Raw genomic sequence first — 27,782 nt, 5'->3', positions numbered from 1 at the left:
GTGGTGAAGCTGTTTTGAAGGTTCAATATCATGTAGTGCTTACCTCCCTCGAAAGTGTCTGACTAAAAACAATTTTTTTGCTTGGACATAGTTTAATACTTCTCCTTTCCCTGTAGGCTGCCTGTCACAAGGAGAGACATGTGTCTCAGAAGGCTGTCTCCTTCATCCATGACATCCTCACAGAAGTGCTGATGGACTGGAATGAGCCTTCTCACTTTCACTTCAACGAGGCACTTTTCCGCCCTTTTGAGCGCATCATGCAGCTGGAGCTGTGTGATGAGGACGTCCAAGACCAGGCAAGTTAGCTCTGATCAATGTGTCTGTATCTGGTCTCTGTGCCCATAAGAATGGTTTCCAGCGTGCACTTGGTCCACCTGAGAGTGTTTCCCAAGTTCCCTTTGAATGCTGCCCCTTAAACATCTTCAAGGAATTGGGAGTGCTCTGCCTACCTAGTCCAGCTTTGTGGCAGAGCACAGAGACAGTAGACCTGGCCTTTAAGCAATTAAATAAAGATTTTCTACTATCTAAAATTTTTTAAAGAATAATCTAGATTGTCATAGTGAGGTCTAGGAATGTGTTTAAAAACATTCTCATCTGTATATCAGTTCTGCTTTTTGGTTCTTTTTCTTTTAACCCCTCCTACACTGGCTGCAGGTGATTACCTCTATAGGAGAGTTGGTGGAAATGTGTTCTACCCAGATCCAGTCGGGATGGAGACCCCTGTTCAGTGCCCTGGAAACAGTGCATAGCAGCAGCAAGTCAGAGGTCAAAGAGTACCTCGTAGGAGAATACTCTATGGGTAAGGACTTCCTGCACTGTGTCAAACATGCTTTTGATTCCCTGGGGGACACAGTAGCTAACTCAATGTATTTAAATGCCCAAACTGAACAGTGGCACTACAACACTCCAGAACTGTACCAAAGTATCTGACTTAATAGTTGAGGTAGGAAGGAAAGCAGATATATTGTTCTGACCTTTTGTCCTCTACATTCTAACAAATTATTTGGATGAGAAAGAAAGGTGTCAAACCTATTTGAATAATTCTGAGCAAGACAGTAGTGCAAGGGTACTGAGCCTGGCTGAGCATTTGTCACTGTCCTACTGGAGAAAGGACTGTATCCAAGCAGCATGTCTCTTGTGAACTGTCTTCACTATTGTATGAAACCTAATGCTCTTATACCTCACTGTAATTTAATGTGATAATCTAGGCAAGTGCTTGTCCAGGCATTTGATCACAAGGCTTTCAGATTCCTAGTGCTATTACAGACCAGATTTTGGTAAGAATGTGCATCCTTCCCAGAGATGTTTGCTTGTATGGAAATGTGTTAATATGGGAAAATCCATTTTTTCTGTTCTTTTGTCCTATTAGAAGGTTGTTTAAATATGACAAGTCACGTGTAAGGGACGTGGTTTTCCTCCTAAACTTTGTCATTGAGATCTGTTATGGTTGATGGCTGAATGCTGGTGTACACAGCTTTTGAAGATGATTATCTACTTTGGAAAATCAAGGCTATTTTGTTACTTTATAGTCTGAATAGCTTTCTGCATGATTGATGTAATCTTGGCAGTTATCAAAAACTAAACCAGAAACTAAACAGAAACCTCCACCAAACAGAAGTATTAGCTCCTGAGTTCAAGAGCTGAAACCTGCTCTTACCATTTGAGCAGGCATAAACTGGTATTTGTCACAGACTGGGCAAAGGAGGGAGTTAATCACTTCCTATGAAAGGCTACACGAGTTGCCCCGGGAACAAGAGAAGGTTTTGCTTTTAAGATTATTTCTGCCTCTGCCCAGAATAGAAAAGATTCTACAGATTCAGTTAAATTGTTTAAAAATGTTTGGAAAATTATTTTTAAGAGGGTGTGAGGAAGAGTTCTCATCTTGTTATCTCCACAGGGAAACGCCAGGCTCCAGTGTTTGATGTCTTTGAAGCATTTCTAAACACAGACAACATCCAGGTCTTCGCCAATGCTGCCACCAGTTATATTATGTGCCTTATGAAGTTTGTCAAAGGACTGGGTAAATATTTTCCTACTAAGTCGTGATATCCCACAGAAGAGGATAATTCAGTTATGTAATACACAGCATGTTAGGAAAGAGAGGGACGCTGAAGATGTTGAGTCGAGAATACTTTAAAAAATAAAATAAATCAAGACTGTGAGATTATTTCTGTAACATTTTTAACACTATCAGTTCTTTAAGTTTTTATAGCAGCAAAGATGCATCTCACTATTGTCTGCTTCTTAATTTGATCTTAGTTACACCAGGACTTGCTTATATTCGTGTAATCAATAAAACAAAGAAAACATCCAAACCTAGATTATTGCAGAAATGGCCTGAGATTGTGCAGAGACTGCATGGATTGTTTGCAACAGAACAGGGCTTGTTTTACACTGTGGGCAGCAGAGACCAGGCATAGCATGTCAGGGTAACCCTGCAGAGGAATTGTCATGCTTCACCAGCCTTCGGAACAAAGGCATATGGTGCTGGGTCATTCTACCCCCATGCTGGTGATCCAGGGCTTGCCTTGATCACTAGAATTTGACACTTTTCATTGAACTGTGACAATGTTGGGGTTTTTTTTGTGGATGTAAATTATAGAACTTTTAAGTAGTGATAAAATGGGGCTTTTGGTTTCTATATGAATATCAAATTACAAGGTTTCTAGGTCTGTAAGCAACTCCTTTTGATTTAAATGAAGCACCTTGCTGCAGCAGATCTACTCTTCAATGTTACTCTTGTCTTATTGAGCTATTTCACCATTGATTTCAATGGGGGAAGAATTCACCTTGTGATGTAATTGTAGTTATTACTAAAAAGAGAAATAAACTTACATGTCCAGTACCAGTGGAGGGAACTCATGTTTCTTCTGGAGAGCTTAAAAGTCTTTCTTATATTTCTTTATGTTTCTTGCTTTCATCAGATAATTTTGACCCCATTGTGGTTACATATCAAAAAGCAAGGTCTTTTTTTGCATTAAAGGTAATAGGACTATGGGAAACATCAGCAAATACAATGCCATACTATGTGCATTTTATTGTAAAACTTAAGGATTCGAACGTCACTGGCTGACTTGGCTGATCTCAGTAGGAGACAAAAGTTCAAAATACATTATGTTAGTTAATAGTTAAGAGCTTAGAAAAAGCAAATAACTATAGTGAAAGGAGAACACTAAGTAGGATCTAATAAAATAATTTAATATTTATCTTGTGCTTTTTATGAGAAGAATAACTTTTTAAGGCAAGAAAATGTTAATGTCGATAGGCATTTAGTCATGCTTCAGACTTGGCACTGAATGGGAAGTATTTGGCTAAACTGGAAAAATGGTTTTGAGCCAAGTATTCTAAGGTGGACAGAACTTTAGCTAAGATAAGACAGGCAGACTGGCAGACAGGGAAAATGATGGAGTGAATGGAGTTATCCAGAGAGGAGCTCAGCAGCAGCATGTATTGGAACTGCTCTGCTTATTGAATTCCCTTAGTGAAGCTGGTCTGAAAGAAGCAGCTGCTGATGGAAGTTGGGAATACCAGCAAGAGGCAGGCACTAGAACCTGAAGATATGTGTCATATAGTTGAAACTGTGAGACCTTGATACCTGCATTAGACAGCAGAAGGAAGTGTAGTTGTAGCGAGCGCGTGTCTCCAGGACGGTTTGGATGGATGAGAGATCTCTGAAGTCAGGTCTTAGAAAATGTGGTTTATTAAAAGGGGAAAGGCCCTGCTTGGAGTTGCCAGGCGCAACTCGTGGCAGGCCCAGGGGGAGAGGGAGAGAGAGAGAGAGAGCGAGCGAGGGTCCCAGGGGAAGGTCCAAGAGAGCGTCCAGTCCCTCAGGCACACCTTATCAGGGGGCTTCAAGGTGGGCTGGAACAGGACTTGGGCCAATGGGGTCACAGATACCTGATACTTCAGGGGAGGGTCACAGGTGTGGGATGAACCATACATTGGGGGTGAGACAGAGCATTCCATCTGACCTTTGGACCTATCTGCAGGTAAAGGGCATTGTTTAATCAGAAAGGGGGATTGCTTTCAGCCTGGCTATACTATTGTTTTCTAGTTATTCAGTAGTCAAGGTTTGCTATTTCAAATCTAGTTCTCATCTCAATGTCTGTATTTTCCAAATCTTTTGCCAGGCAATCATATTTATAAGGTTTTCCTATTTCATCTTCCCCAACAGTAGTATACAAAATATAAAATGATGGATTTAAGCAGTAAATAAACTAATAGGAAGAACTTGTAGCAGATGAATTTTCTGGTGCAGTGGGGTGCAAATGAATAGAAAAAATTACTACAGTAATTGAGCAAATGCTGAATATAAGTAAGTAATTCCTACACCCATGGAAGAAAGTGGAATGGAGTCAATATGACAGATAATACAATATTTGATTATTAGAACTCCCAAAGACTCTACTAAATAGATATTAAATATGCATATGTTTGTTAAAGCATTTATTCATATAAAAAATTGTGTACAAACTATGACCAGTATTACTGTATTGTTTGTGTGGGGGTCACCTGGCTGTCATCTAAGAAGATCAAACAAAGGATGTTTTCTGGATTCTGTTCAAACATTGGGTTGTAACTGACTGAGAAAAGAAAATTAATGCTCTATTTATTTCTTTTCTTCTGTCCCTCCCAATGCTGTCTTTCCTGTCCCCAGGGGAAGTAGATTGTAAGGAGATGGGTGACTGTGTGCCAGGATCAGGATCTGCATCTACAGACTTGTGCCTTCCTGCACTTGATTACCTCAGGAGATGTTCTCAGGTATGATGAACAATCTTATACAGGCACTAACCTGGCCTAGGAAATAATTCTAACCTGCAGGCTTTGCATCAGTCATTGGATGAGTTGCATGAACCCAACAGAGTCTGTGGTGACCCTGATGGTAATACCCTGCACTGCCAAATGGACAGTGGTAATCTGAGGGAATATAATACATTCCAGGCCAGTTAGCAGTGGGAAAACCGAGGAGATAACAGCGTTTAGACTCAGAGAGCAAGTGAAAAAATGTGAATGTTCAAAACCTCATAGTAACATAATTCAAAGATAAATTAATTCTTATTTAAACAGTTACCATAAACAATGTTGTGAATGACAGACAAAAAAAAATCAAGAAGGTGAGAATTCTTTTCTTTTAAAAACAATAGGTCACACCCTCTGAAAAGCAGAAGCAGCTTATTTGTAACGTGCAGACATATCTGAAGCTCAGGTCAAATCTCTAGAATGCTGGCATGTTTCCTGTAATCTTCTAGCACACATTAGATATTATTATCCAGGGTTACCTGGACAATTTTGGTCTGATTTTATAATGTTATTTATATTTCTGTAGTACCTGTGGGACTTTTTGTTGGACCCAGGCCATGATTTTTTGAGTACAATACAAAAGCACAATAAAGGATACTATCATTACTGAAAGTACTTAATATCTAAATTCAGAGATAATGGGTGGATTTAGTATGCAGACTGAGAAAAAGAGAGAAGAATAAAGCAATTCAGAATAATAAACAGCAGGTATACCAAACTCAACTTGCTATCTTGTTCTTCTAAAAAAGTCAGTAAATATCTATGTATATATTTAATGTATGGTCTGTCTACACACTATTTGTACCACATTGCTATTCCTCATCCTTACAAACTCCAGTTCACAGTGGAGAAATAATTTCTCCTCTTTAAAAGAAGCAGCCATTTATATCTTGTTATACCTTTTAACTTGCCAGTAAAAGTAGAACAGGAATTACTAAAAAAAAATCTTTTCTGTTAATTGCAAGTACATTATTTACTTAGAAAGACCTGATAAAATGCTGGTAGCATCCCTGCAATAGTACAGCTAACGGAGCTTTGTTAGATGCAATCGGTGAGTTGTAATGTTTGCCTTTCACAAATGAGAAGAGAGCACACTCCCATCTCAGAAATGTGTTATTTAAATTGCTGCTCTCCCTCTCTTTACCCACAACTTTTTACTTGTCAGTGAACTGAAAACTTCTGGCCTCTAGTTGTGTTTGCATACCTTTTATTTTATTTTACGTACCTGTGTTTTATGTGATTACTTTTGCAAACTTTCCTATGGATATTTATATTCTCTTTTCTTCTCTCTCTCCTCTTCTCCACTCTTCCAAGTTGCTGGCCAAAATCTATAAAATGCCCTTGAAACCCATCTTCCTCAGTGGCCGGCTGGTTAACTTGCCCCGAAGAGCGCAGGAACAGTCAGCCAGCAGTGAGGATGGGATTGAGTGCATCCTTTCTGACTTTGATGATGACACTGGTAAGTGCATTGGAAGAAATAAATACAGAACTAATCAATTGCTTCTTCGGCGTGTTGCTGCAAATTTTGCCAACTGCTGAAAACAAAAAGGAGGGAAAACTTGATAGTTTGTTTCCTTGTTGTCTACACACACCCATGTGTGCACACAGAGCTCAGAAGTTCAGGTCCTGTCACCTTCTTTATGTAAAAGAAATATATATATTCATATATAAGAAAAATACAGCCCCTCTCTTAGGGCAAGATAACAATATTTTGATTAACAATTATTTTGATTATCCTGATATTCATAATACAACCATTGTGTATTTCTGAGAGCTAACACTCTAATACTTTCTAGATGTCATGGTTTGACATGGTGTCAAATCATGACACTAGACCACAGCTGAAGTAAAGGAGTGAAAATCTTTTAAAGTTGGTATTGGCAGGCCTGCCTTTAACAGAAAAAAAATACCAGTATTGAGTTGCAGTCTAGAAGGATAAAGAATAATTGTGTAAATGTTTCCAAACTTAGGCCCTGTGGTCTGTTGAAATAAACAGTGAATTTCTGAAGTCCATAAAAAGCACCATGGCCTCCAGAAAAAACAAGCAGCATTTGTCCCCTGATTATTTTTATGGTTTATATGGGTTGTAGATTAATCAGGTGTTGGATGAACTAGAATGTACAGAGCCAAGCAGTAGAGGAATGCAGCCTTATGGCTTCTGGGCTCAGGACACCTTCACAGCAGTACAGTTGATGCATGGACAGAAGATTCTTCAACTAATTAAAGTTGAAAAGTGGCATGTTTATTCAGCACACTGGGCATACCGAAGGTAGTCCTCTAAAGACATGTGCAAATTTCCAAAACTGTAGCTTCTCTATATATCTACAAAAGCTCTACATATTCATAAAGACATCCAAGATGCCTCTGCATATGCATCACCTACTCCCGCTTTGTACTTCAGTGAGCTGAGTGTTCATTATGACTGCACAGTCATCTTCTTTAATTGGGTCAGTGGGCTTCTGAAGGTGAAGTAAGAGGTCTTCCTTGTGGTAAACTCTTCACCTTTATCTCGTTGCCAAAACTTCTTGACCCCTTGGTCACGTTCCAAACTCCTTCTCCTGGGCCCAATCATTCCTAGAATCCAAGTGTATTTATGGTTCCTACCATTTTACAATACTTCATATATTCCCTGTCATTTCTAAGAATACAGCCAAGTCAGATACATGATATATTGTCTTTGCTTCAATTTTCCTCATCTGGTAATAATTACTTTTTTCCTAATCTCCTTGTTAAGCCCTTAATCAAAATATATGTCCTTCATCTTACTAGCTACATTTCTAACTTAACCCCTTGCTTCACAGTCACTTCTGAATATGTGGATTACTGAGCTGTTCCAACCAGGCTGCCTCTGTGAAGAGTCAGCTGCAACCTGGCAAAAAGCAGGCTGACTCCAATGCATTTCACTCATGTGCCTCGCCAGACTGGCTCTTGGTACCTACTTTTATCTAGACTCTTCCACCACATGGATTGTGCTGTTCCTGCTACCCTGGATAAAGGACAGAAAAGCTGTTCTTTGAAACCAGAAAGTCACAAGTCCTAGTCTTTCACAAAACAACCTTTTACTTCTTTCTATGCTGGGTTTGGTTTTTCTCTCTCAGGGGATTTTAGGATATTCATCTGGGATGTAGGAGACCCAAGTCATTGAAGCCTCTGCTTTGAATCAGACTTGGAACTTGACCGAGGGTCTCCCCACCTCAGTTGCCTACAGTTCTAAAGTGACTCTGCCTGTCAGTCTCCTGCTGTAAACAGAAAAACCACCCTGCAGCAAATAAACCTTCTTCTGGTTCTTGTCAGAGCTATGCCCTGAGACTTTCACCCAATTTGTTATTTACATGTCAATGGTGTTAGAACATTGCTAGGCAAACTGACTTTACAAAGACACAAGGCAGTCTTCACTTGGCACTCTAGTGCTCAAAGTCAGTAGCAGGATGAGGCAAATTTTTTAATTTACTTTGCCATATTTGGAGTATATTTTCATAGTGTATTTGATTTCATGGTGGACTCTTCAAGAGGGTGTTTTAGAGATACTCAGTTCTCCCAGATTGGGAAACTTCCATATTTCATTCTGAGTCATTTGTGCTGTTTCCTTATCCAGAAGTATCATTAAAGTCTAACTGACTCAAAACAGGGTACATCACTGCCCTCTGAAAGTGCTGTGAATAAATAAATCCTCAAACTAGTTACGAAGTAATAATTTCACTGTTTTTTCCTTGTTTCTCAGGACGATTCTTGCAGTCAGCAAGCTCAGTTAATCTTAAAAAAAGTTCCCTCTTGTATTGCTTTTAGAACACAATTAGCCAGCAAGCATCATTAAGATACAGACTACATCAACATAGCTACCACTGGAAGGGAACAGGACCTTAACTCAAGAGTGTAATGTGCAAGATCCTTCTTAGTTGTTCATGTTATCATGAGGAACTAGCAAATACTTACGGGATCTGTGAAAAATTAAAGGGCAGCAATTCCTAACCATCTTCAAAATAGTATTGAATACTCACTGTGTCCTGTAATCTTTTAGGGGATACCTGTTTGCCAGTGTAGACAAGAGCTCATCTGTATTCTATCTGCTGGCAGTTGTCCAGCTCTATGACCTCTTCAACATCTAAAGAGGACACGTGAGGCAGCCTGATCATACCTCATGAGACATTTTTACTGTTTAGTCCTGAGTACCAAATAGACCCAGTTAAATTATGGCTAGTCTCCTCAGTAGCCTTACTTTAAGGCATAATCTAAGGGAGTACAATCTATTCTGGGCAGCATTTGCAATGGTAATGAGATGAGGTGTTATTTATATATTTTTGTGGGATGTTTTACACAAGGTTAAAGAGACTGAGCTAGTAAAAATAGTAAAGTGTGACCAGAACAAGGTTTGTATTGATGAGGAAGGATGGGACAAAACACAAACTTGATAAAGGGAGGGAAAAGGAAACCATCATTTCAAAAATTACTATTGCCCACAACCATTACATGGCAACAGTAAACATGCAAGAATCATAATCTTTAAGTTACTTAATTTATTAATTTCCATCATTTCTGAGGGCAAGTTTCACCTGTGTCAAGCAGTATCTTACTCATGGTTTTTAATCTTTCTTTCTTTACTTGTAGGCCTTATCAATGTCTGGATTATTCTGCTGGAAGAATTAACAACTGCCATATCCAACTGTCCCCGTCAGCACCAGCCTCCTACTTTGGATCTGCTCTTTGAGTTGCTAAGGGACGTTGCCAAGACACCTGGTAATGAAAGGGCTTGATAAAATGTGAGGTAGTGGATTCCTAACCAAACCTTTTAGACTCCCAAGTCATTTCTGTAAAGTATGTTACTTGTGTTAAAGCTGCACAGACACATTCTCTGCTACAAAGGGATTTTCTCAGAGCTGATTTGTTCCAGCTAGTCCATCATTCTATTGACAAAAGGCATCTTGTAAGAGCATATTGAATGTATGCTTCAATTCATTGCACAATAAAGAGGTGTGGTACTCTATCGATGTCCTAGCCAGAGAAAATGTTGGCTTCGTGTCTAGCAAATGGAAGAGAAAATTACATAATCCTGCAGATCTGCTGGGAAACACTGCAGGTAAACAGTTGGCTAAAAGTACCTCATAACTACATCAGAATTTTACCACTGTCATCCCACAAAAAAGTTTCAGAACCTTTTTACTTCAGCATTACCTCAGGCTTCAGCTTGGAACAAGTTAGCAAATTTACTGAGCTTGTAGGCTTTGTAAGCAAGTACATACAACCATTATTGTGTTTATTTTAAGGACCAGGATTTGGCATTTATGCAGTTGTACATCTTCTTCTTCCCACGATGTCTCTTTGGCTCCATCGCAGCCATGGTGACCACTCTTACTGGGATGTGGCATCTTCTAATTTCAAGCATGCCATTGGCCTTTCCAGTGAACTTGTGGTGGAGCACATTCAGAATTTCATACACTCAGGTATGTCATTGTAGTGTCATATCTACTGTCATCAGTGACATGTTGCTGAATAGCTACTTGAGGTCGTTTCATTGCTTTTTTGGTTGCTCAAGCATAAAATAGGAAGAGAGTTAAAAAATTCTGATTGGGATTTTTTTTTCTTTATAGGGCTTAGAATTATGGGGAAAAAATGTATGGGGAAAAAAATCGTAAGACACTTATGGAAGTTATTTAGACCAGGCTCCTTCTCAGAGCAGGGCTATCTTCAAAATTAAAAGATCATAATCTTTAGTATATTCCCAAAAGAATATACAAAGGCTTTGATCATAAGGAACTAGAATATCAGAAACAGGATCTAAGATAATTTGTCCTGTACCACTTCAGTCCAGACATTTTATATTGTTAACTTAAAAAGGATTGTTCTTCTTTCAGCTTGATTCGGTGCATGTTTCAATAGCTGCATAAAAAGCATTTGGTTTTGCAAATTCTCTGAATAACAGTAAGTGTAGTGTTGCCCTGTTTATCTTTAATTATAATGAAAAGGCAATGATGTTAAAACCAGTCTGTGTTTTTTCCTTATAGATATTGGTTATGAAAATATGATCAATACTATGTTGAAAGATCTTTTCAAGTTACTGGTAGCCTGTGTAGCAGAACCAACAGAAATTATTTCCAGAGTTGGCTGCTCCTGTATCAGGTAACCCAATCTGTTCACTCTTAGCACATTCAAAAATTATGTCTATGTCTTTGAAGAACTTGGGGACTGATAAGTTGGTTAACATTTCAGAAGAAGTCTACAATAAGTCTTAGGTCTTTTTAGTGGAATAATGGATTTTAGACTTATTAACCTTTTCTTGCTGATTTCAGTGTGCTTCAGAACTTGTGATTTTAGGCATTACTATGTGTATGAGTCTCAAAAAAAAGCACTTGCACATTACTTATAAATAGTTAGTCAATAATTAATCCTTAAGAAAAAGGGTCTTCTCCTGGCATTCACAGGTCTTTAGAGATAATTAGCACCTTTCTCAGTCTTCAGGCTATTATAGTCATAATCAAAATATGAACTGCATTTATACAATTACATAATGTGTCGTTCTTGTGGCAAGATGTCTACTTAAAGAGGAAAAGCAAAGGAGAAAAAAAAATCAAAACTATAGTGTAATTCCAAAAATAGGTCAGGGTAGCAACTGAGGAGATTGGATAACATTAGCTACCTACTTACTGAGTAAGCCTTTTGTTCTGTTTTCATAGATTCAGAGATTGGTTTGAGTTGGAAGGGACCTTAAAGATCACTTAGTTTCAACTGCCCTGCCATGGGCAGAGACACTTTCCACTAGACCAAGTTGCTCAAAGCCCCATCCAGCTTGGCTTTGGACACTTCCAAAGATGGGAATTTTCAACCTTCTCCCTTTATGAGTAAGAATTGTGTAGTTCCTCCTTGAATGTGGTAACATTTTCCTGTGTCCTTGCAGGTATGTGTTGGTGACAGCAGGGCCTGTTTTTACTGAAGAGATGTGGAGGCTTGCATGTTGTGCCTTGCAGGATGCATTCTCTGCCACTCTGGAGCCAGTAAAGGTAAAACTGCCATTTTGCTGTCAGTCAAAATGTAATCACACAGTGGATGCACTAACTTTTGACAAGTTGTTAATTTGTCAATTCACAATTAAACATGTTGGATCAACAGTGGAGATTGAAATCAATTTTTCTAAATGTATACAGACCACACTAGTAGCTTTCAGTTCAGACTTATTTTAAATTGCCTTGCCACTATGAAATCAGAAGAGTTCAATAGGTGAAAATTTCCCTTTTGATCAATTTCTTCCTTTGGATGTACAAAAACTAGGTAGAAGACAATGATGCTTTGCTGTAGCTGCATGCTCCATATAGACTAGTTTTCAATTCACTGTCTGTTTTGTAAACAAAAAATCCTGTGAAGTCTTTGCAGACCAGCATCCATTAAAAGCTACCTTTACATTGGATATATTAATTGCTAGATGGCCGGTGATCAGCTGGTGGAAGTGGCAAAGGTCACTGAATCTTGTATTTCACACAAACAGGCAGGACATGGCTAGAGTCATTTGCTTAACGCACAGTGAAATTCTGATGTTGTGTCTCTCTATAGAACCTGTTGGGCTATTTCCACAGTGGTACTGAAAGCTTTAGTGGAGATGCCTGTGAAGTGAAGGTGGCAGCCCCCTCCCTCTCGCCAAGTGCTGAAGCTGAGTACTGGAGGATCAGAGCCATGGCACAGCAGGTACTGACATATGTTTCAGGGGAAGACAGAAAACCTTTAAAACTTGGAGCTTTTCTTTATGAAGGTGTATTTTTTCCACCATCTTCCTCACAAGCCCTACAGGCAAAGACTTTCTCATCACCAGGCTAACATCAATTATCTTATAGTAGTATTCAGAAAAACTATTTACTCTGAATTCAAAAACTAGGGAAAAAAAAAAAGAAAACCTCAGAACTTTTGCCCTGTAAACAGGAATTTGAAATGCCTCGGGTGGGAAAAAATACATAGTTATCTAAAGAGGATTGACAATGAGCCTACCGTGTAATGCAATTTTTAAAATTGCCAGGACAGCATACTTCAGTGAGATGTTTCTGATAGAGAAAGGGAAATGGTATTGTCACTGTGAATCCTCATCAAGAATGTCACGTAGATTTCTGAATACTCTGTTAAGGAATGATAAATTCAAAGAACAAAAATTGCACTAGAACAGAGATGGTGATATGAAAATAGGAAAACAAGATTTGATTAACGTAGCCAAGCATTTTTCTCTATAAATACCTAGGTATAGATTGCAAAGAAGAAAAAGGGTTACTGGGAACTAGAGGGTAATGCTGACATTTAACAAGTTATTCACTAACTCCTAACCAGAATCAGGAAAGTAAACTTGGAACCTTCCTAGGGTCCTTTTGACTACAATGAAGGTTATTCATTTTATGAAAGTGGTTATATGAAACAAGTTCTTTGAAATACAGCAGACTGAACTCAGTGACCTGCAGGGTACCATAAAACTGTAAATACCACATGACAGTTTCAGCATAGGAAAGCAGATAGGTTAAAACAGCCAGCAGATGTTCTGACTTGATAAATCATACTCTGATGCTGCTTGAAAATCTGAGACACACAGACCAGGATTGGTGGTCACAAATAATGTGGTAGTGGCAGACATTGTTTGAATAGAAAATGTGTTTTCAAATAAGTTTTAAAGATGCAGAACTCAAGAAATCAGGGAATGTAACATTAATACTTTTCTTGTAGACCTATCAGTGGCACTCCGCATCCTCCACAGTGAGGATTTGCTACAACTATGAAGCTACAAAACAAAGCTACAGGAATTGAGAGTTTCCCTGTTTCCCACTGAACTGATTTTGGTTGGGATGGAGTTAATTTTCTTCCTAGTAGTTGGTACTGTGCTGTGGTTTGAATTTAGTATGAGAATAATGTTGGTAACACACTGATGTTCTAGTTGTTGCTGAACAGTGCTTACACTAGGTCAAGTTTTCCATCCTCTGCCAGTAAGGAGGGACATGAGAAGCCTGGGGGGAGCATGGCCAGGACAGCTGATGGAGACTGGCCAGAGGGATATCCCATACCACAGAGTGTCATGCTCAGTATGTAAATGAGAGGACTTGACTGGCAGGGGCTGCTCAGGAACAGGCTGAGCATCAGTCATCAGATTATGACTCTTTTATTTTTTTTTTTTGGCCTCCCTTTTTGTGGTGGTGATAGATACTACTGTATTTTATTTAAATTAGTAAACCACTCTTATATCAACCCATGGAGTTTATCTTTTTATCTTTTTTTGCCTGATTCCCCTCCCCATCCTTGAGAGGCATGGGGGGTGGGGTGTGGTAAGTTCGTGGCTGCTTGGTATTTAGTTGCTGTCTGTGTCCCCAAAGGACTGCATATTAGGTATCTGTTGGCTGAAAATAATCCTTCCAACAACCAACCTTTCTAGGTGCACCTGGCTAACTGTGCAAACAGGTCCTTGTCTCCACTGTACATGGTAATTTCAGATAGAAGCATACAGACAGCAGAAAACTTGATTTGGCGTTTGGTGTTATGCCTTATACAGGTTCAAAGAAAAATACATCTGTCCTTTGCCCTGCACCCTGCTGGATGTCTGGAGGCAGCCCATTGCTGTTTTACCAAAACAGCATATTCCAGGAAATGTCTGCCTGGGGGGATACCTTGCATTCTCTCTATCACTGTAAAATAATACAGAATGACAGATATTTCACACTGCAGGGAATCCTATTCCCAGCCCCTCCCCACCCCCAGACCCACTGCAAGTGCTAAACTGATTGTTTTATGTAACTTGTTGTTTTCTAGGTCTTCATGCTGGAGACTCAGTGCTCCCCAAAAACCCCTAGCAACAAGGAAGGGTTTGAACATGCCCAGTCGTGTGTGCTCATCATTGACCTGCCACCAGATAAGAAACCAAATGGGCATAACCAGAGAAGGTAAAATATCTTCCAAGGAAAACACTGTGTCACGAAAAGCAAGTTAAAAATATTGCTGAACAGGTAGAGATGTGAACTGAGCCTGGTAAATCATACCTCTCCATAGGGCTCATCAGCAAAAATGAATACACTGATCAAATTAGGTTTTTGTGACATTGTTGTGGTTTTAGTGATACCTAGCAAATGCAATGTCTGCTTCACTAAGGGTCTTTTAAATTCGGTATTACTTGGTTAAGAAGGTAATGGATGAACTGGGGCATTATAAACCGAAGAGACCACATCCAAAACTACAAAGCTGTCAACATTGAGCTAGGGAATGTTGTTTTTGCTTGGCACATTATTTTTGTGGAAGTCTTTCTGTTATGTTACCAGCTGAGAAACTCATCTATTTACACCACAGTCTGATCTTGTGAAAGAATATTTCCTTTTGCTTGCATGTGGTTGTTTAAACAACTGCTGTACCATCATTTGGGCCAAGAATCAGAATTCTGCATTCAGGGTTTGTGTTTGTATTGCAAGGTATGTAATGGCATGAAATTGTCTTTTACGAGATACCGAACATGGCTTTATACCATTCAAATCTAAACTATTGCTTGCAACAAGGAGCCAGAATGTGATGGTCCTCCTTTGGATGGACAGAAAGAAAGACCATGCAAGATGTCTCTGTTCTTACACTGCTGTATGGAAGTTTTCCCCCGAGAGCAGGTGCTCTGTTGCCTCACCATCAGAGAACAGGGCCCTGCACAGAGACAAAGAAAGCTTGAGGTTACAGGTTAAACCATTCCTTTATAGGGGAAAATATCTACTTTATGCAAAGGCTAGCAGGTCATTCTTCTTGTTACTATGAATGCAAAGCAAAAGACTGGAGTATTCACCTCTCATAGCACATAAGGCCATGCATTCTAATGGGCTGCATTTGTAAGGGTAGCAAGGGTCTTGCTTGTCTTTAAACAAATAAAGCTTGCAATTAATGCAAACTCTGAATGCTCTTACACTGCTCTTTGTCCAACCAACAGCTAAAGGTGTATATGCCCATAGCCAAGTGTTATCCCAGCGATGCTCATTTTTTCACCAAAACAGAGCTCACAAAGTTGACTGTGCCACTGTTTTCATGTTATTTGCTACAGCAGTGCAGTAATATGGCAATCATGCATGATAGTAAATGTGGCCTTTCCAAAGTTTTACTTTAACCTTAGCAGGGTTTCACTTCTCCCTTTTGGTTTTGTTTCCCTAATGCTGCATCGTTTCACAGGAAGCTGGGGTAAGGGAGCTTTTTTTCTTCCTGAAAAGTAATCATATATTTCAGTTTGAAACTTTGGGCAGAATAAGAAAATACTATCCTTAGCCAGCTTTGGCATTGTGTTTTCACCTGTAGTTCTCTACCAGTTTCTTTTGGGATTGAGCAGTACTTTACACTGTCCTCATAAATTGCTTTTTTGGCTATTACAAGGAAAGCAGATCTCCTTCATTCCTGACCCTGCTTTTGGAACAGGATTAGTTGCTTGAAATCACTTGCAAGCTCTCATTTAACTTTATACATGCTCTTAAGAGCTTTTTTGAGTCAGAGCCTCTAATGATTTTTACAGCAGAAAACTACTTCCCCATAAAGAGCTCAACTGTATGTGCTAATCAATAACACTTTATCACTGTCAAATAATAAGACTACTAAATTTTACTGATGTATCAGCTGTGTCATGGTAGGCAAAGTGACACAGGGAATGTAACTGAATAACAGTTTGGCCTGAACGTTTTTAAAATGTTGTATTCTCAAAATTTTTGATTTTGATAGGATTTCTCAAAAAAAAAAAAAAAAAAAAAGACTTTTTTTCGTGGTATTCCCAAACACTTTTGAAAGTTATTTAATGAAATTGGAATAATTCTTGCAACAAAAAATGTCAAAGGTCTGCAGCTGAACTTCTCATGTTATGTGAAGATTTGCTTTGACTTAGACCTAAAACTTGAGTATTGCAAGCAAACTGAAAAAAATCTCTTCCTTACTTGATAGCTGTGCTAATTAAAACTTGGCCCACCACATCAAACCAAGTATTATTATGTGCATGAGCTTAATTTTGAACGTTGCCCTGTAATCTTACATAAAGACCTTCTAAAAGACCTTAAACTAGGTTTAACATTATAACTAGTTTATAATTTAAAATCCATAAGATACCAAATAACAATCCTGTATTTTTTCCAAGCCTTGCTTGCCTGTAAGCCTCTCAGTGTTATTTACTGGTGAAAGACCTGAAAACTTTGGTCAGAGGCATTTGCCATTCCTGTGTCCACTGTGCAAATCAAAAGTCAGTGAGGGCTAAAACAGCTCCTAGCATCTTTCTAACGGGAGCACAGCTAAGAATCACCCAGTATCGTATGTGAGGAACTGGGTTAGGAATAGGTATGTCCATGCTAGACTCTCAGTGTTCAAGTTGAAGTCTTAAGAGCAAACAGTGAAATGTGCCTTCAGCCAGACTTCAGCTTCTTTGCATGCTGCATTGCACTGCTGATGTTTCTGTACGTTTCTTTATTGGTTAGACACCTCTTCATGGTTTATTTTTAAGTACTCCTGGGCATTAGTGGAAATGGAAACTGAGTAGTAAACTAGTTTTGGCCCCAATTTGTCATGGCAAAATAAAGGTTGTCTGACATGTTGGTGAAGGAATAATTTGTGTGTTAATAAATTCCTCAGATGTAGCAGGCTGAAATATCTGAGTGTGCTTTTATTCTTAGTACAAGCACAATGCACCATTTTAATATTCTATGATTTTTTTCCTTCCTATGCTTGGTTTACCAAGTATTCCTTTCAGGACAATAGTGGTGAGCTTGCTGTCCCACCAAGTACTGCTCCAGAATTTATATGACATCTTACTGGAAGAATTTGTGAAAGGCCCTTCTAACTTGGAGGAGAAAATGGCAATACAAGTACCAGAAAACAAGTTGGCTGGTTTTCTCAGGTACATCTCCATGCAAAACCTGGCTGTTATCTTTGACTTACTCCTGGACTCCTACAGAACAGCCAGAGAGTTTGACACCAGACCTGGGCTGAAGTGTTTGTTGAAAAAAGTGTCTGGCATTGGTGGAGCTGCCAACTTGTATCGCCAGTCAGCAATGAGCTTCAACATCTACTTCCATGCCTTGGTTTGTGCAATCCTGACAAACCAGGAGAACATTACTGCAGAGCAAGTGAAAAAAATCCTCTTTGAAGATGATGAGAGGAGCACGGACTCATCACAGCAGTGTTCTTCAGAAGATGAAGACATTTTTGAAGAAACTGCCCAGGTCAGTCCCCCACGAGGGAAGGAGAAGAGGCAGTGGAGGGCTCGAATCCCATCTTTGAGCGTCCAGCCAGTCAGCAATGCAGATTGGGGGTGGCTGATCAAGCGGCTTCACAAGCTCTGCATGGAACTGTGCAACAACTACATCCAAATGCATCTGGACCTGGAGAACAATGTAGAGGAGCCTCCAGTTTTCAAAGGTGACTCTTTCTTCATTTTGCCATCTTTTCACTCAGAAACCTCCACCCCATCAACCGGAGGGCTGTCTGGAAAGGACACACCATCAGAAGATGACCGAAGTCAAATCAGGGACCAGCTGGGAGACAGCTTGACACCTCGAGGAGGAAGTGGAGAAATATTGCTGCTACCCCCACCCCTGAGTCCTAAACCAGAAAAGAAAGAGCAAACCAAGAAAAAAGAATGGTGGGAGAGTGCTGGCAACAAAATCTACACCATAGCCACTGACAAAACCATCTCCAAGTTTATGACAGAATACAAGAAGAGAAAACAGCAACAGGCCATGACATCCTTCACCAAAGAGGTCAAAGTGGAAAAGAAAGGGGAACTCCTGGGTTCAAGAGGGCCAGACTCACCTGTGCTTCAGCGGCCACAGCATCTTCTAGATCAAGGTCAAATGAGGCATTCATTCAGTGCTGGTCCAGAGATCCTGAGACAAGAGAAGAGACCCCGTTCAGGGTCCACAGTCAGCTCCCTGAATATATCTATTAGGGATGCAGAGGCCCAGATACAGGTAGGACATTCTTGTAGAAGGCTAAGAAAAATAGCAATAAATAAAAATACACATATACATTTTTTTACGTTATTATAATCTTTTTGTTAAATATTGTATTATATAATGAAGTCCTCATGATGAGGACTGAATCTTTAGGAGCTGGAATTAATAAAAACCTGATTCTGCCCTATTAAAAGAAAGTCAGTCTTCAGGGAAGTGTCATCAGGCACTAGTTCAGCTTTCAAGAGTGCTTCTATAACTGGGGCCATAGCTGCCCTTAATCCTGAGAACTAACAACCTACAGCAAACTCATTGCTTTACTGCTATGGGCTGTAGCCCACTGAAAATGCCATGCTGCACGTCACGTTGGTTTTATACTTAAGAATGGGGTTTTTTGTTAATTCCAGAGAAAAATAATGGGCTCTTTTGCTAAACAGAAGTTTGCTGTTTTGTGTGTCCAAGTGAACAAATCAGTGAAAGCATCAAACTTGACAGATTTTGTTCACTGTGAGACAAAAAAAGGAAAGGGTGAGCATGATACCTGCAATACAAAGTCAATTGATTTAGGAACATTAAATAAATATGCTGGCATTACTCAGTCTGCTTCATGAGGCTGCAGCCACCAGATACCTTATTTTCTGCCTCAACCACTGGGCTCACCTATTTAGAAACGTCTTCTAAAGAGGTTTTTGTAAATCCAATTTCTTTGTAGGCATGGACCAACATGGTGCTGACGGTTCTCAACCAGATTCAGGCTCTGCCAGACCAAACCTTCACAGCCCTGCAGCCAGCAGTGTTTCCCTGTATCAGCCAGCTCACTTGCCATGTGACAGATATCCGTGTCCGCCAGGCAGTACGAGAATGGCTGGGAAGAGTGGGCCGAGTTTACGATATCATCATTTAAACCAAGATGTGTTCTGTTGCAAAAAGCAGAAGACATTCAAGGTATACCGCAAAGAAATACTTGGGGTTCATTAATTGCCTATTTGTTGGTGAGAAATTAATTGACAAGCTCGTTGTTTTCTTTATATTGTCTGTCCACCTGAGATTGTGTGTCCCTCACTCACACCAGCAAAGGAGGCAAAGCATGAGTCTGTTTAGAGGATCTGGCATGGTCCCAGAACCTGTCCCTAAATCAGGCTCCTACCAGAAGAGGTGCATTTCATAGCCTTCATTTTAATTCAAATTTGCAGCAGTGAGAGCCACCAGAAACTGCAGCATAACTTCCACACTTGGAATTAGCTGTGAGTGCAACTGTCATGTGGGTGTCAAACCAGGTCAGTGAATCTATTTAACTTAGAAAATAAATAAATAAGTCCAAGTCAATGAAAAGGTGGAGCTATAGGACAAGTAAGAAGGTGACATTTGTAGGGTAACATCTTCCCTTCAAAAATTGGCATGAGAGAGGATAGCCAACTAAAGATTGTTGTAGTAACTCAATGTGTTGCTCCTTAGAGAAAGTGGAAATTTATTTTGCTCCAAGAGGAGCCTTTGTAGCCACATTTGGAGTAGCTAAAGAATGCCAGGTCTAAAATGGGTGAACCAAGCACAGACTATTGATCCTTTCATTGCTTTTATGGAGTATTGCTCGAAGAGAAATGGCACTGTCAAGCTGCCCCTCTGCAACACCACCCTGGCTGCCTCTTCACCTATGCCTACAGCTGAGCATTTTGCCACATGTCTAATTCCCTCTAAGGGCAAAAGGGAAGTTTGTTTTGCTCTTTCCTGTGAAGCTGTGGGGAAGACACACCACAGCAAATACCAGCATGTGCCAGTTTCCAGCATTCAACTAAGCAGAGTAAAGTGTTCCAGTTTAAGCACCACTGCAGCTATTATTCTACTGGAAATTTATGTTTGCTTATGTAGAGTTGCTGTAGCCAGGAAAAACCTTATCACCTTTGTTAAATGTAGCCTATCACTCCATTTGGAGCTGAAGCAAGATGGAAAATGGTATGAAAGGGAGATATATTTCCTGTTTCTCTCTCATTTCTTGTCTGCTGCTGTAAATAGAAAAGGGCAGATCCTCATGGAGGTACATCCCCCCTCCATGCAGCACTTCTATTGGGACTATTGCAATTTGCTGTTATTAGTAAGAGGGAGGAGAAGGGGAAGGATTGACTATTGTGTTGTCAAATGCATATGTGATGCTTTTCACACTATACAAAGCAAGGGGTTACCTTGCTGCACAAGTTATGTCACAGTTCTTGGGGCATTTCATCTCATACTCCCATGCTATATCATTTGTTGAAAACCTGTTGAAAATGAGTTGATTTTAATTTTGGGTGACCCCTTAATGCTGTTATCCCAAGGCTTTTAAAATGTGCATGCCAACTAAATATACAGCTTCAGTCCCTGCTCCAAAGCATCCTAAGAATCATCTCTTTATGTAAGGCCTGGATTTTGCAAAACTAAGTGCTTTTAGCATCTTAAACCTGGAAAAACAAAGGGAGCCAAGAAGCTTCACAGAACAGCCATGTCCCAGGCTGCTTTGTTTACAAAGAGTCTGACACTATCCTCTTGCCTTTTCCCTCCATTGCCTACTTCCCATTTGACACCTGCTAGTCTTGTGCAGGGAGTATTTGTCCCGTAACTTTCTGTAGTGCCAGTCATGCTGTTTCTCTTTATTTATAAAGTCATTTTTGCTAAATTGTTTAAAGGACATAAAAATTCTGCAAAACCAGATCTTTTCTATGACCTAATCTGACTTTATGAATTACTAATTTAACAATGTTTTCAATTGTCAATTTTCCCCCAACAGTCTTAATACTTCCTCAGGGACAGGTTAGATTATGCTTTGGTATCTGGGAGAGTAGTAGCATAGTTTGATTTCTGTTGCCATGTTTTTCTTATACATCTTTAGGTAGAGTGAAAGTGTGGTTACATTTTTTGTTAAAGTTTTTATTTGGCATTTATACAGTACATTAATTAGGCAACAACAGAAATCAGAATAATAAACAATATTCAAAGCAGCCAACTCTGATGGTTTTCATTATAAATGCATTGAATGGATGTAGGTCCTTGCTTTACTGATCTAAAACTAAAGCAAATCCCTAAATTATATAGGGGAAATAAATTCATAGCAGTACTAGTGAAATTATTCAGGACTACAGAATAGGTCCTAGAATCTAGGAAACACCATGGTTGCATTGTGGTTGCAATACAAAATCCTTCTGTAAATCAGAAAGGAAAGCTTTAGGAGTGCCAATACCATTACCACCACCTCCCTCAAACTCATGAACACAGTATAACCTAGTGTTACCTGATTAGCCACCATCTTGACCTAAAATGTAATTTCATTTTAACTATTTACACTACAAATACCACATTGGGAAATGAGAACAAGTAAATTTGCTATGTTGCTGTTGGCCTGTTTTGAACTTTGTCCTTCAAATTATGCACTAAGTGTCCATTGTCACCCTAGTGCCTCTACTGATTAAGAGCCCTCCCTAAAAGGTCATAAGTAACTTTGAATAATTCCAGAAATGTAATTTAGAAGGAGGGGAGAAGGAATATTTGAAGCAGCTATTATTTACAGAGCAAAGTTCAGCATGTGCTGTTCTTCCTTTTCCTTGTGTGTATAAAATGCTAACCAGGTGAGGAGAGCGGCCAATGGCCCCTTCAGTTACCACAACCATGAGATACAGAAGCAAAAGCTTTCTGATGCACCTTCAAAACATAACTAAACAAAAATCAGTTAGTTCATCAGATTCTCAGCAACTTTTCTGCTAGTTTAGCTATAGACATCAGTAAGCCCCAAAGAGGTAGAATAAAAAATGTGTGATATCACCATTTCATAGGTCCTGTGTGGCCTGTTTCATGGCTCATGACTGCCAGCATGATACCTTCAGACCTCATAAAGCAAGCTTCTAGCCCAAAGGAGAAGTCTGCCAGAACAGTCCCAGGAAAAGAGGGCTGGCATCAGCCTGTCCTAAGCTTCAGAAGGGAAATTCCCTACACTGCACACCCCAATCATGTCCATGCTACAGTGCCTTTTCTGCTTTCTGCTTGTGAATGAGGAAGCACCTCAGTCAGCAGCAGTAGTAGTCCTTGTATCCACGTGTGTATTCACACGTGTATCCCATTCAAATCCTTACTTTTACCTCTATAACCTCATGCATGGCAGAGTACTGGCAGCTTTACTGTTGAACCAAACATTTGAACCTTGAGCAAACCAGTCTATATTGCAGCCTGAGCTTGCTCTTTCTTTTTGCCTTGGTTAACGACCACTTCTCTTTTCTTGCCCTTACTTTTTTTGTCACATAAATTTCTGTAGGAGTTGGATTTGGTTTTTTTAATTGAACTGGCTGGTTGTTTTTAAAACTGATGCCCAGTAAATTTTGCTCAACTGAAATGCTTTAAAAAAGATGTGATAGCTTGACATCTTTCTCAGGTATCAGAGCTGCACCTCTGCTGCCTTTGCCTAATTCCCCTCCTCAGGGCCACCACAGCCAGCAGAGGCAAGGACATCTCATTTTAAAATCTTGTAGGCAATTGCTAACAGAGAAAGTTGCAGCTGCCCAGCATCAACTACCTTTAAGCACATTAAATAGGTCATCACTGTGCAAATATTTAAAGCTGAGAAAAGCAGAGCATTCATCAGGAAAGCAATCCTTTTCCTACAGAACAGGGAAAGGGTTTGACTCCAACTTACATGGTCTCAGGTCATTGCATATGTTTGCACTTCATTCTGCACTGTGAACATATGCAGTCATATGAGATGATTGACATGTATATGTACAGATACCTGTGGCTCCAGTCACTGCCACATTCTGGGCATTCAGCATATTTTTAGAGAGTTATCCACATTAGTAACATGCTTATTTGCTGTGTTATGTGTTTGTGTCACATCAGCAGTGGTTCACACATGATTCTGGTACCTTTTCTGAGCATTCAGCAACCATTGAATTATCACCACTATCTCTTGGTTAACATGCCTTCATGTCTTTATGATGTTAAAATACAAATTTAATACTTTCCTAGGGATAAACACTCATTTGAGAAGAACTGACTTAATTTACCATATAGAAAGAATTATTAGAAAAATATTTACACAGACCTGGGCAATACTTTCCTTGTACAACTCCCAGCACAGGCAACACAGCTTTTGCCTCATCACAGATGAAAAATTTATCTCATCTGCACTGTGGCTTGCTCATGTCAAGGCCATGCACAGTTTACACCTGTGACTTGTAAGGTGCTTTCCCTTTCAGTTTGATCTTCAACCTTTATGTAAAATTCACTGACAAATCCTCGCTCAGCAAAGATAAGACCCCCCCCACCTCTAAGTACCATGTGCAATCTTCACCTCTACTTTATATAGCAGCATCTCAATATTGATATCAACACTGCAGAGCCCAGCACAGCACTGGCATGAAACCAAGTTAGAAACAAACAAGTTAGGAAATAGAGTCCAGCTCCATGTTCTGCCTCCACTTTGTACCTTTCTTCACAGCTTGGGTCCACACTCAAAATGCTGAAGCTGTCAAAATCAATGGAAGTTAAGTAACTAGGGATCTTTAAAACTCAGGATTCAGTCCTTGAATTCTTCAGTCTCTACATAGGGGTTCACAAGTTCTCAGGAAAGGGGGAGTCCTCTGAAGTTTTTTGTGTCATCCTCTCTGCTGCTGTCCTCCATACACCTCCTGCTTGAAAAATCCACAGGAACCAGCACACAGTCCCACACAACCCCATACTGCAAAACTGGAACCCTCAGTTTTGCACAGATCCAGCAAGCCAAAGGGCTTTATGTTTGACCTAGCTCATGTATATAGAAGCCTGTTGAGAAATTGTGCATGTGGTTTGGCTATTGTCACCTTCAGCAATCCATTTTAGAAATGCCATTTCTCAGTGCTAAATTGTTTTAATTCACAAAAGAAGTGACATGCTTCCTTTCCACCCACCCCCCCTTTTATACTAACATGTGTCTAAGGTGTCTAAGCAGGCTATTTACTCATTACTCCAGTCACAGTAATTTATGGGAAGACCTGTGTACAGGTCTCATCATGGTATATGACATGAAATAGGTTTTTTTCAGTAGCTGATCATTCCGCAATTGTTCAAGAAGTAAGATGATACCATCAATTTACCAAAAGAAGTTTCTCTTCTTTTAGTGTAAAGGACCAATTTACCATTGCACAGAAGCACAAATGTTGGGTTTTATGCAATGTAGATAAAAGCATGTGGCAGCTAGCAATCCCTTCTCACTGAGCCTCCCTAATTTGAGCAGAGCTTCTATAGGGATATCACCAAAGGGTCTCAGCAGCCCTCACCAGCAACATGCCTGGGACTCCAGAAGTTGTACAACTGCAAGGAAGAAGTAATTTCCAGAAATTCCCCTCAGAATACATACTTTGTGTGCCACTAATAGGATACTAAACAAACAATTTTGGCCAAACTTTTTATTTTCCAAACTTTTGGAAAAAATGAAAATGCACATGGCCTACATGTGCATCAGTCTTTTCACTTAGTGCTCTGAGGTCTCCAAGCTGAAAACTAAAAACAGATGAAAGAAAAAATGCCCTAATTCTGCAGATATTAGTGGAGCTACGCTGTATGATCCTGGATTAATGCAATAATGAGCTCGCCTGTGGAACCAGATCCCTCAAATTCCAATTTTTGGCAAAATCACAAGTTGACGTTTGCATATTCTACACTGCCACACTGAATCAGGGAGCTGAGTTTATGGAAAGCATTTTTGGTTAAGAAACATGGCAACAGGATCTATTCAATCTTTTTACCCCAACATCCTGCTTTTCAAAGGTAGTTTATGTACTTCAGTAAATTTTGTCTGACTCCCATGGAGCATCAAGGCCCTGTTTCCTGTCCATGCATTTGGTCCATCTGGGCTGTGGTGAAGTGCCACAGCTCCACAAGCAGCAAGCTGCAGTGAGAGAGCTGAGCTGGCAGACAGGCACAGGTACACAAGTTCAAGCAAGGGACAAATATCTCCTCCACAATCAGGCTGTGACACCTGAGCCCCCCACTCTGCAGAGGAAGACGGGACTCGACACCAAAGGGAGAACAGCGAGGAAGGGCGGAGCACGGTGGTGACAGAGCCCTGTAGCACACGCTCTTTGCTAGAGCAGATGGGAGCACGGGATTGAAGGTGTGCATTGACAACATCAAGAACCTTCTTTCAGTTCCCCCCACTTCCTCTTCTCTGCCACTTTCCCCTGCCCCCCTTTTGTCATTTTTGTGAGATTGCAAACATACTTCTATAGGCCCTTCAACTAGAACTGAAAGCAAGCCAAAGGGAGTGGGCACTCCATTTCACCAAAGATCTAAGTCTTTTCTGTTTGAAAATTTAAAAAGAAAACCAATCAAATTTTATTTCCATGATGATGGCTGCCAGAGGAAGCATTTTACCACAAAACATGATTCCCAGGACTTAATCTCTCTAGCTGTATATTCAGGAGGAGCCAATAGTACTTCTTAAGAGAGACTATCAATTACCTTGTCAAACAACTGCTTACACTGGGTTTACCTTCTGCTGAGTTCATTCCTATCTGCAATTCCTTGATCTCATCCATGTTTCCTCCCTCTACCCTTTCTGCTCTTCTTCAGAAGAACACTTCCCTGTGTCCACCATGTCCTGTTGTGCCGCTAGCTTTGTATGGTCCTTGGGTGTTCAGTGGTTGGGCAGTCACTGTCAGCTGGCTTGCAAATTGTATTTTGTGTAATATTTTATTCTGACTGAATTCTGAAATGGAAATATTTTAAAACAAAAAGTATAAACTATTTATGTTGCTTGTGTTGTAGAATAAAGATGTAAATGCAAAATAAATAATGCTTTGGTTTTGTCTAATGAAAGTTATTGTACAGTTCCTGATGAAGCAAAGGAATAGAGCAAAGAAAGGACCTGAAATACTTGGTATGTACTAGCAGGAACTGCAGTTTTCATCGATGACCTTGGGAATTTAGTTACTGTGAACTGCTACATGTTTTTGGTGGGAACTGAGATCTAAACACTGACAAATTACTCCTACAGCACTTCTAGCCAGAGTCTGAGTTTGCGGGGTGGAGAAGAATGAAGCTACTGAGATAGTTAAAGGTACAAGTATATGCCGTGCAGAATTTTGATGCATCTAGACAGGTGAAACATTTCTCCCTTCTCCCTTAAATGAGGAGAATACTGTTGGCTCTGATTTCATTAGAGATGGGTTGCTCAGAGCTCTCATTCATAGCCAGACTTTTGTTGGGTTTTTAAGCTGGGCATTCCCTGAGCACAGACAGTTTAGGTAGCACTCATGAGGTGTTCCCAGTAAACAAGTGCATGGACACTGCAGTGTTTCATTTTGCTAAAATGAGAGCTCAGCAAGGGTTCTCCCTGTCACCTACATCCCTCTTTTGATTAAAGTCAAACCAAAGATTGCTCCTGTTGAAGAAAAACCTTTAATTTAATGAAAATAATAAATACTTTCTTTACAGCAGTCACCCCTGCTTCTGTATGCAGCTAAAATTTAAGTACTGAAGGAGAAAGGGTTTGCCAGTGTCCATGTCAAGAGAATTGCCATGGGCTTCCTAAAAGCCAGGAGTGTTTCAGTGACAAGACATAGCATCATACAGTAAACCTTAGGATACACCTCTCTGCGGTCAAGGATGCTACCCACAGCCCAAAAGCAAATTTTCCACATAATCTCAAGAGGGAAAATGCAGCCAGCTTTCCACCTGGCCCCACTGGGGTCTCTGGGCATGGGCTCCCATACACTGAAGCACCATATAAGATCTGGCCTTCACTGGTTGTTACATAACAGCCTCATCAGTATGAAGGTTAAGAACAGATTACAAAGCGACCAAATGAGGTTGTGATGCCTTAATAATCTTACACACTTCTGGCAAAAGAGAGTGTGTTAAATCCCAACTGTCAGATCTAATTTCGTTCCAGGGAGCTACCTTCTGCTGCTCCACACATCTCATTTAGATCCTATTAGAAAGATTTTCATTTCCTCCTAAACAGCATTCAGTAATGTGAAACACCAACAGAGTAAATACAGAAAGTAATGCTCCACTATTCCACTCACTCCTTACTTGTACAAATTCCCAGTTGCCTTCCCACTAATGCTGGGGTCAGGCTAGCATGGCTTCTGCTGC

At 40.0% G+C, this 27,782-nt stretch overlaps 1 protein-coding gene and 1 long non-coding RNA gene across 2 annotated transcripts in view; one reads left to right on the top strand and one right to left on the bottom strand.

Annotated features, from left to right (window-relative positions):
* ARFGEF3 (ARFGEF family member 3) overlaps positions 1-26,007 on the top strand; it is an 86,825-nt gene extending 60,818 nt beyond the window's left edge. Inside the window, exons 22-34 of the mRNA XM_068184810.1 lie at positions 117-296; positions 655-799; positions 1,898-2,020; positions 4,658-4,761; positions 6,115-6,259; positions 9,406-9,534; positions 10,062-10,238; positions 10,800-10,914; positions 11,690-11,792; positions 12,340-12,471; positions 14,560-14,690; positions 17,480-18,710; positions 19,405-26,007. Of these exons, the coding sequence (XP_068040911.1) occupies positions 117-296; positions 655-799; positions 1,898-2,020; positions 4,658-4,761; positions 6,115-6,259; positions 9,406-9,534; positions 10,062-10,238; positions 10,800-10,914; positions 11,690-11,792; positions 12,340-12,471; positions 14,560-14,690; positions 17,480-18,710; positions 19,405-19,596 (2,907 nt within the window). The 3' untranslated portion in view covers positions 19,597-26,007. The remainder of the gene's footprint in view (positions 1-116; positions 297-654; positions 800-1,897; positions 2,021-4,657; positions 4,762-6,114; positions 6,260-9,405; positions 9,535-10,061; positions 10,239-10,799; positions 10,915-11,689; positions 11,793-12,339; positions 12,472-14,559; positions 14,691-17,479; positions 18,711-19,404) is intronic.
* LOC137470946 (uncharacterized) overlaps positions 24,734-27,782 on the bottom strand; it is a 30,626-nt gene continuing 27,577 nt past the window's right edge. The window contains exon 3 of the long non-coding RNA XR_010997320.1: positions 24,734-26,391. This is a non-coding gene — a long non-coding RNA (uncharacterized lncRNA). The remainder of the gene's footprint in view (positions 26,392-27,782) is intronic.

The sequence above is a fragment of the Anomalospiza imberbis genome, chromosome 3 (assembly GCF_031753505.1).
Source record: "Anomalospiza imberbis isolate Cuckoo-Finch-1a 21T00152 chromosome 3, ASM3175350v1, whole genome shotgun sequence".
In the NCBI taxonomy this organism is placed as follows: Eukaryota; Metazoa; Chordata; class Aves; order Passeriformes; family Viduidae; genus Anomalospiza; species Anomalospiza imberbis.
Note: the sequence above shows the minus strand (reverse complement) of the source record. Positions and strands in the feature narration are given on the sequence as shown.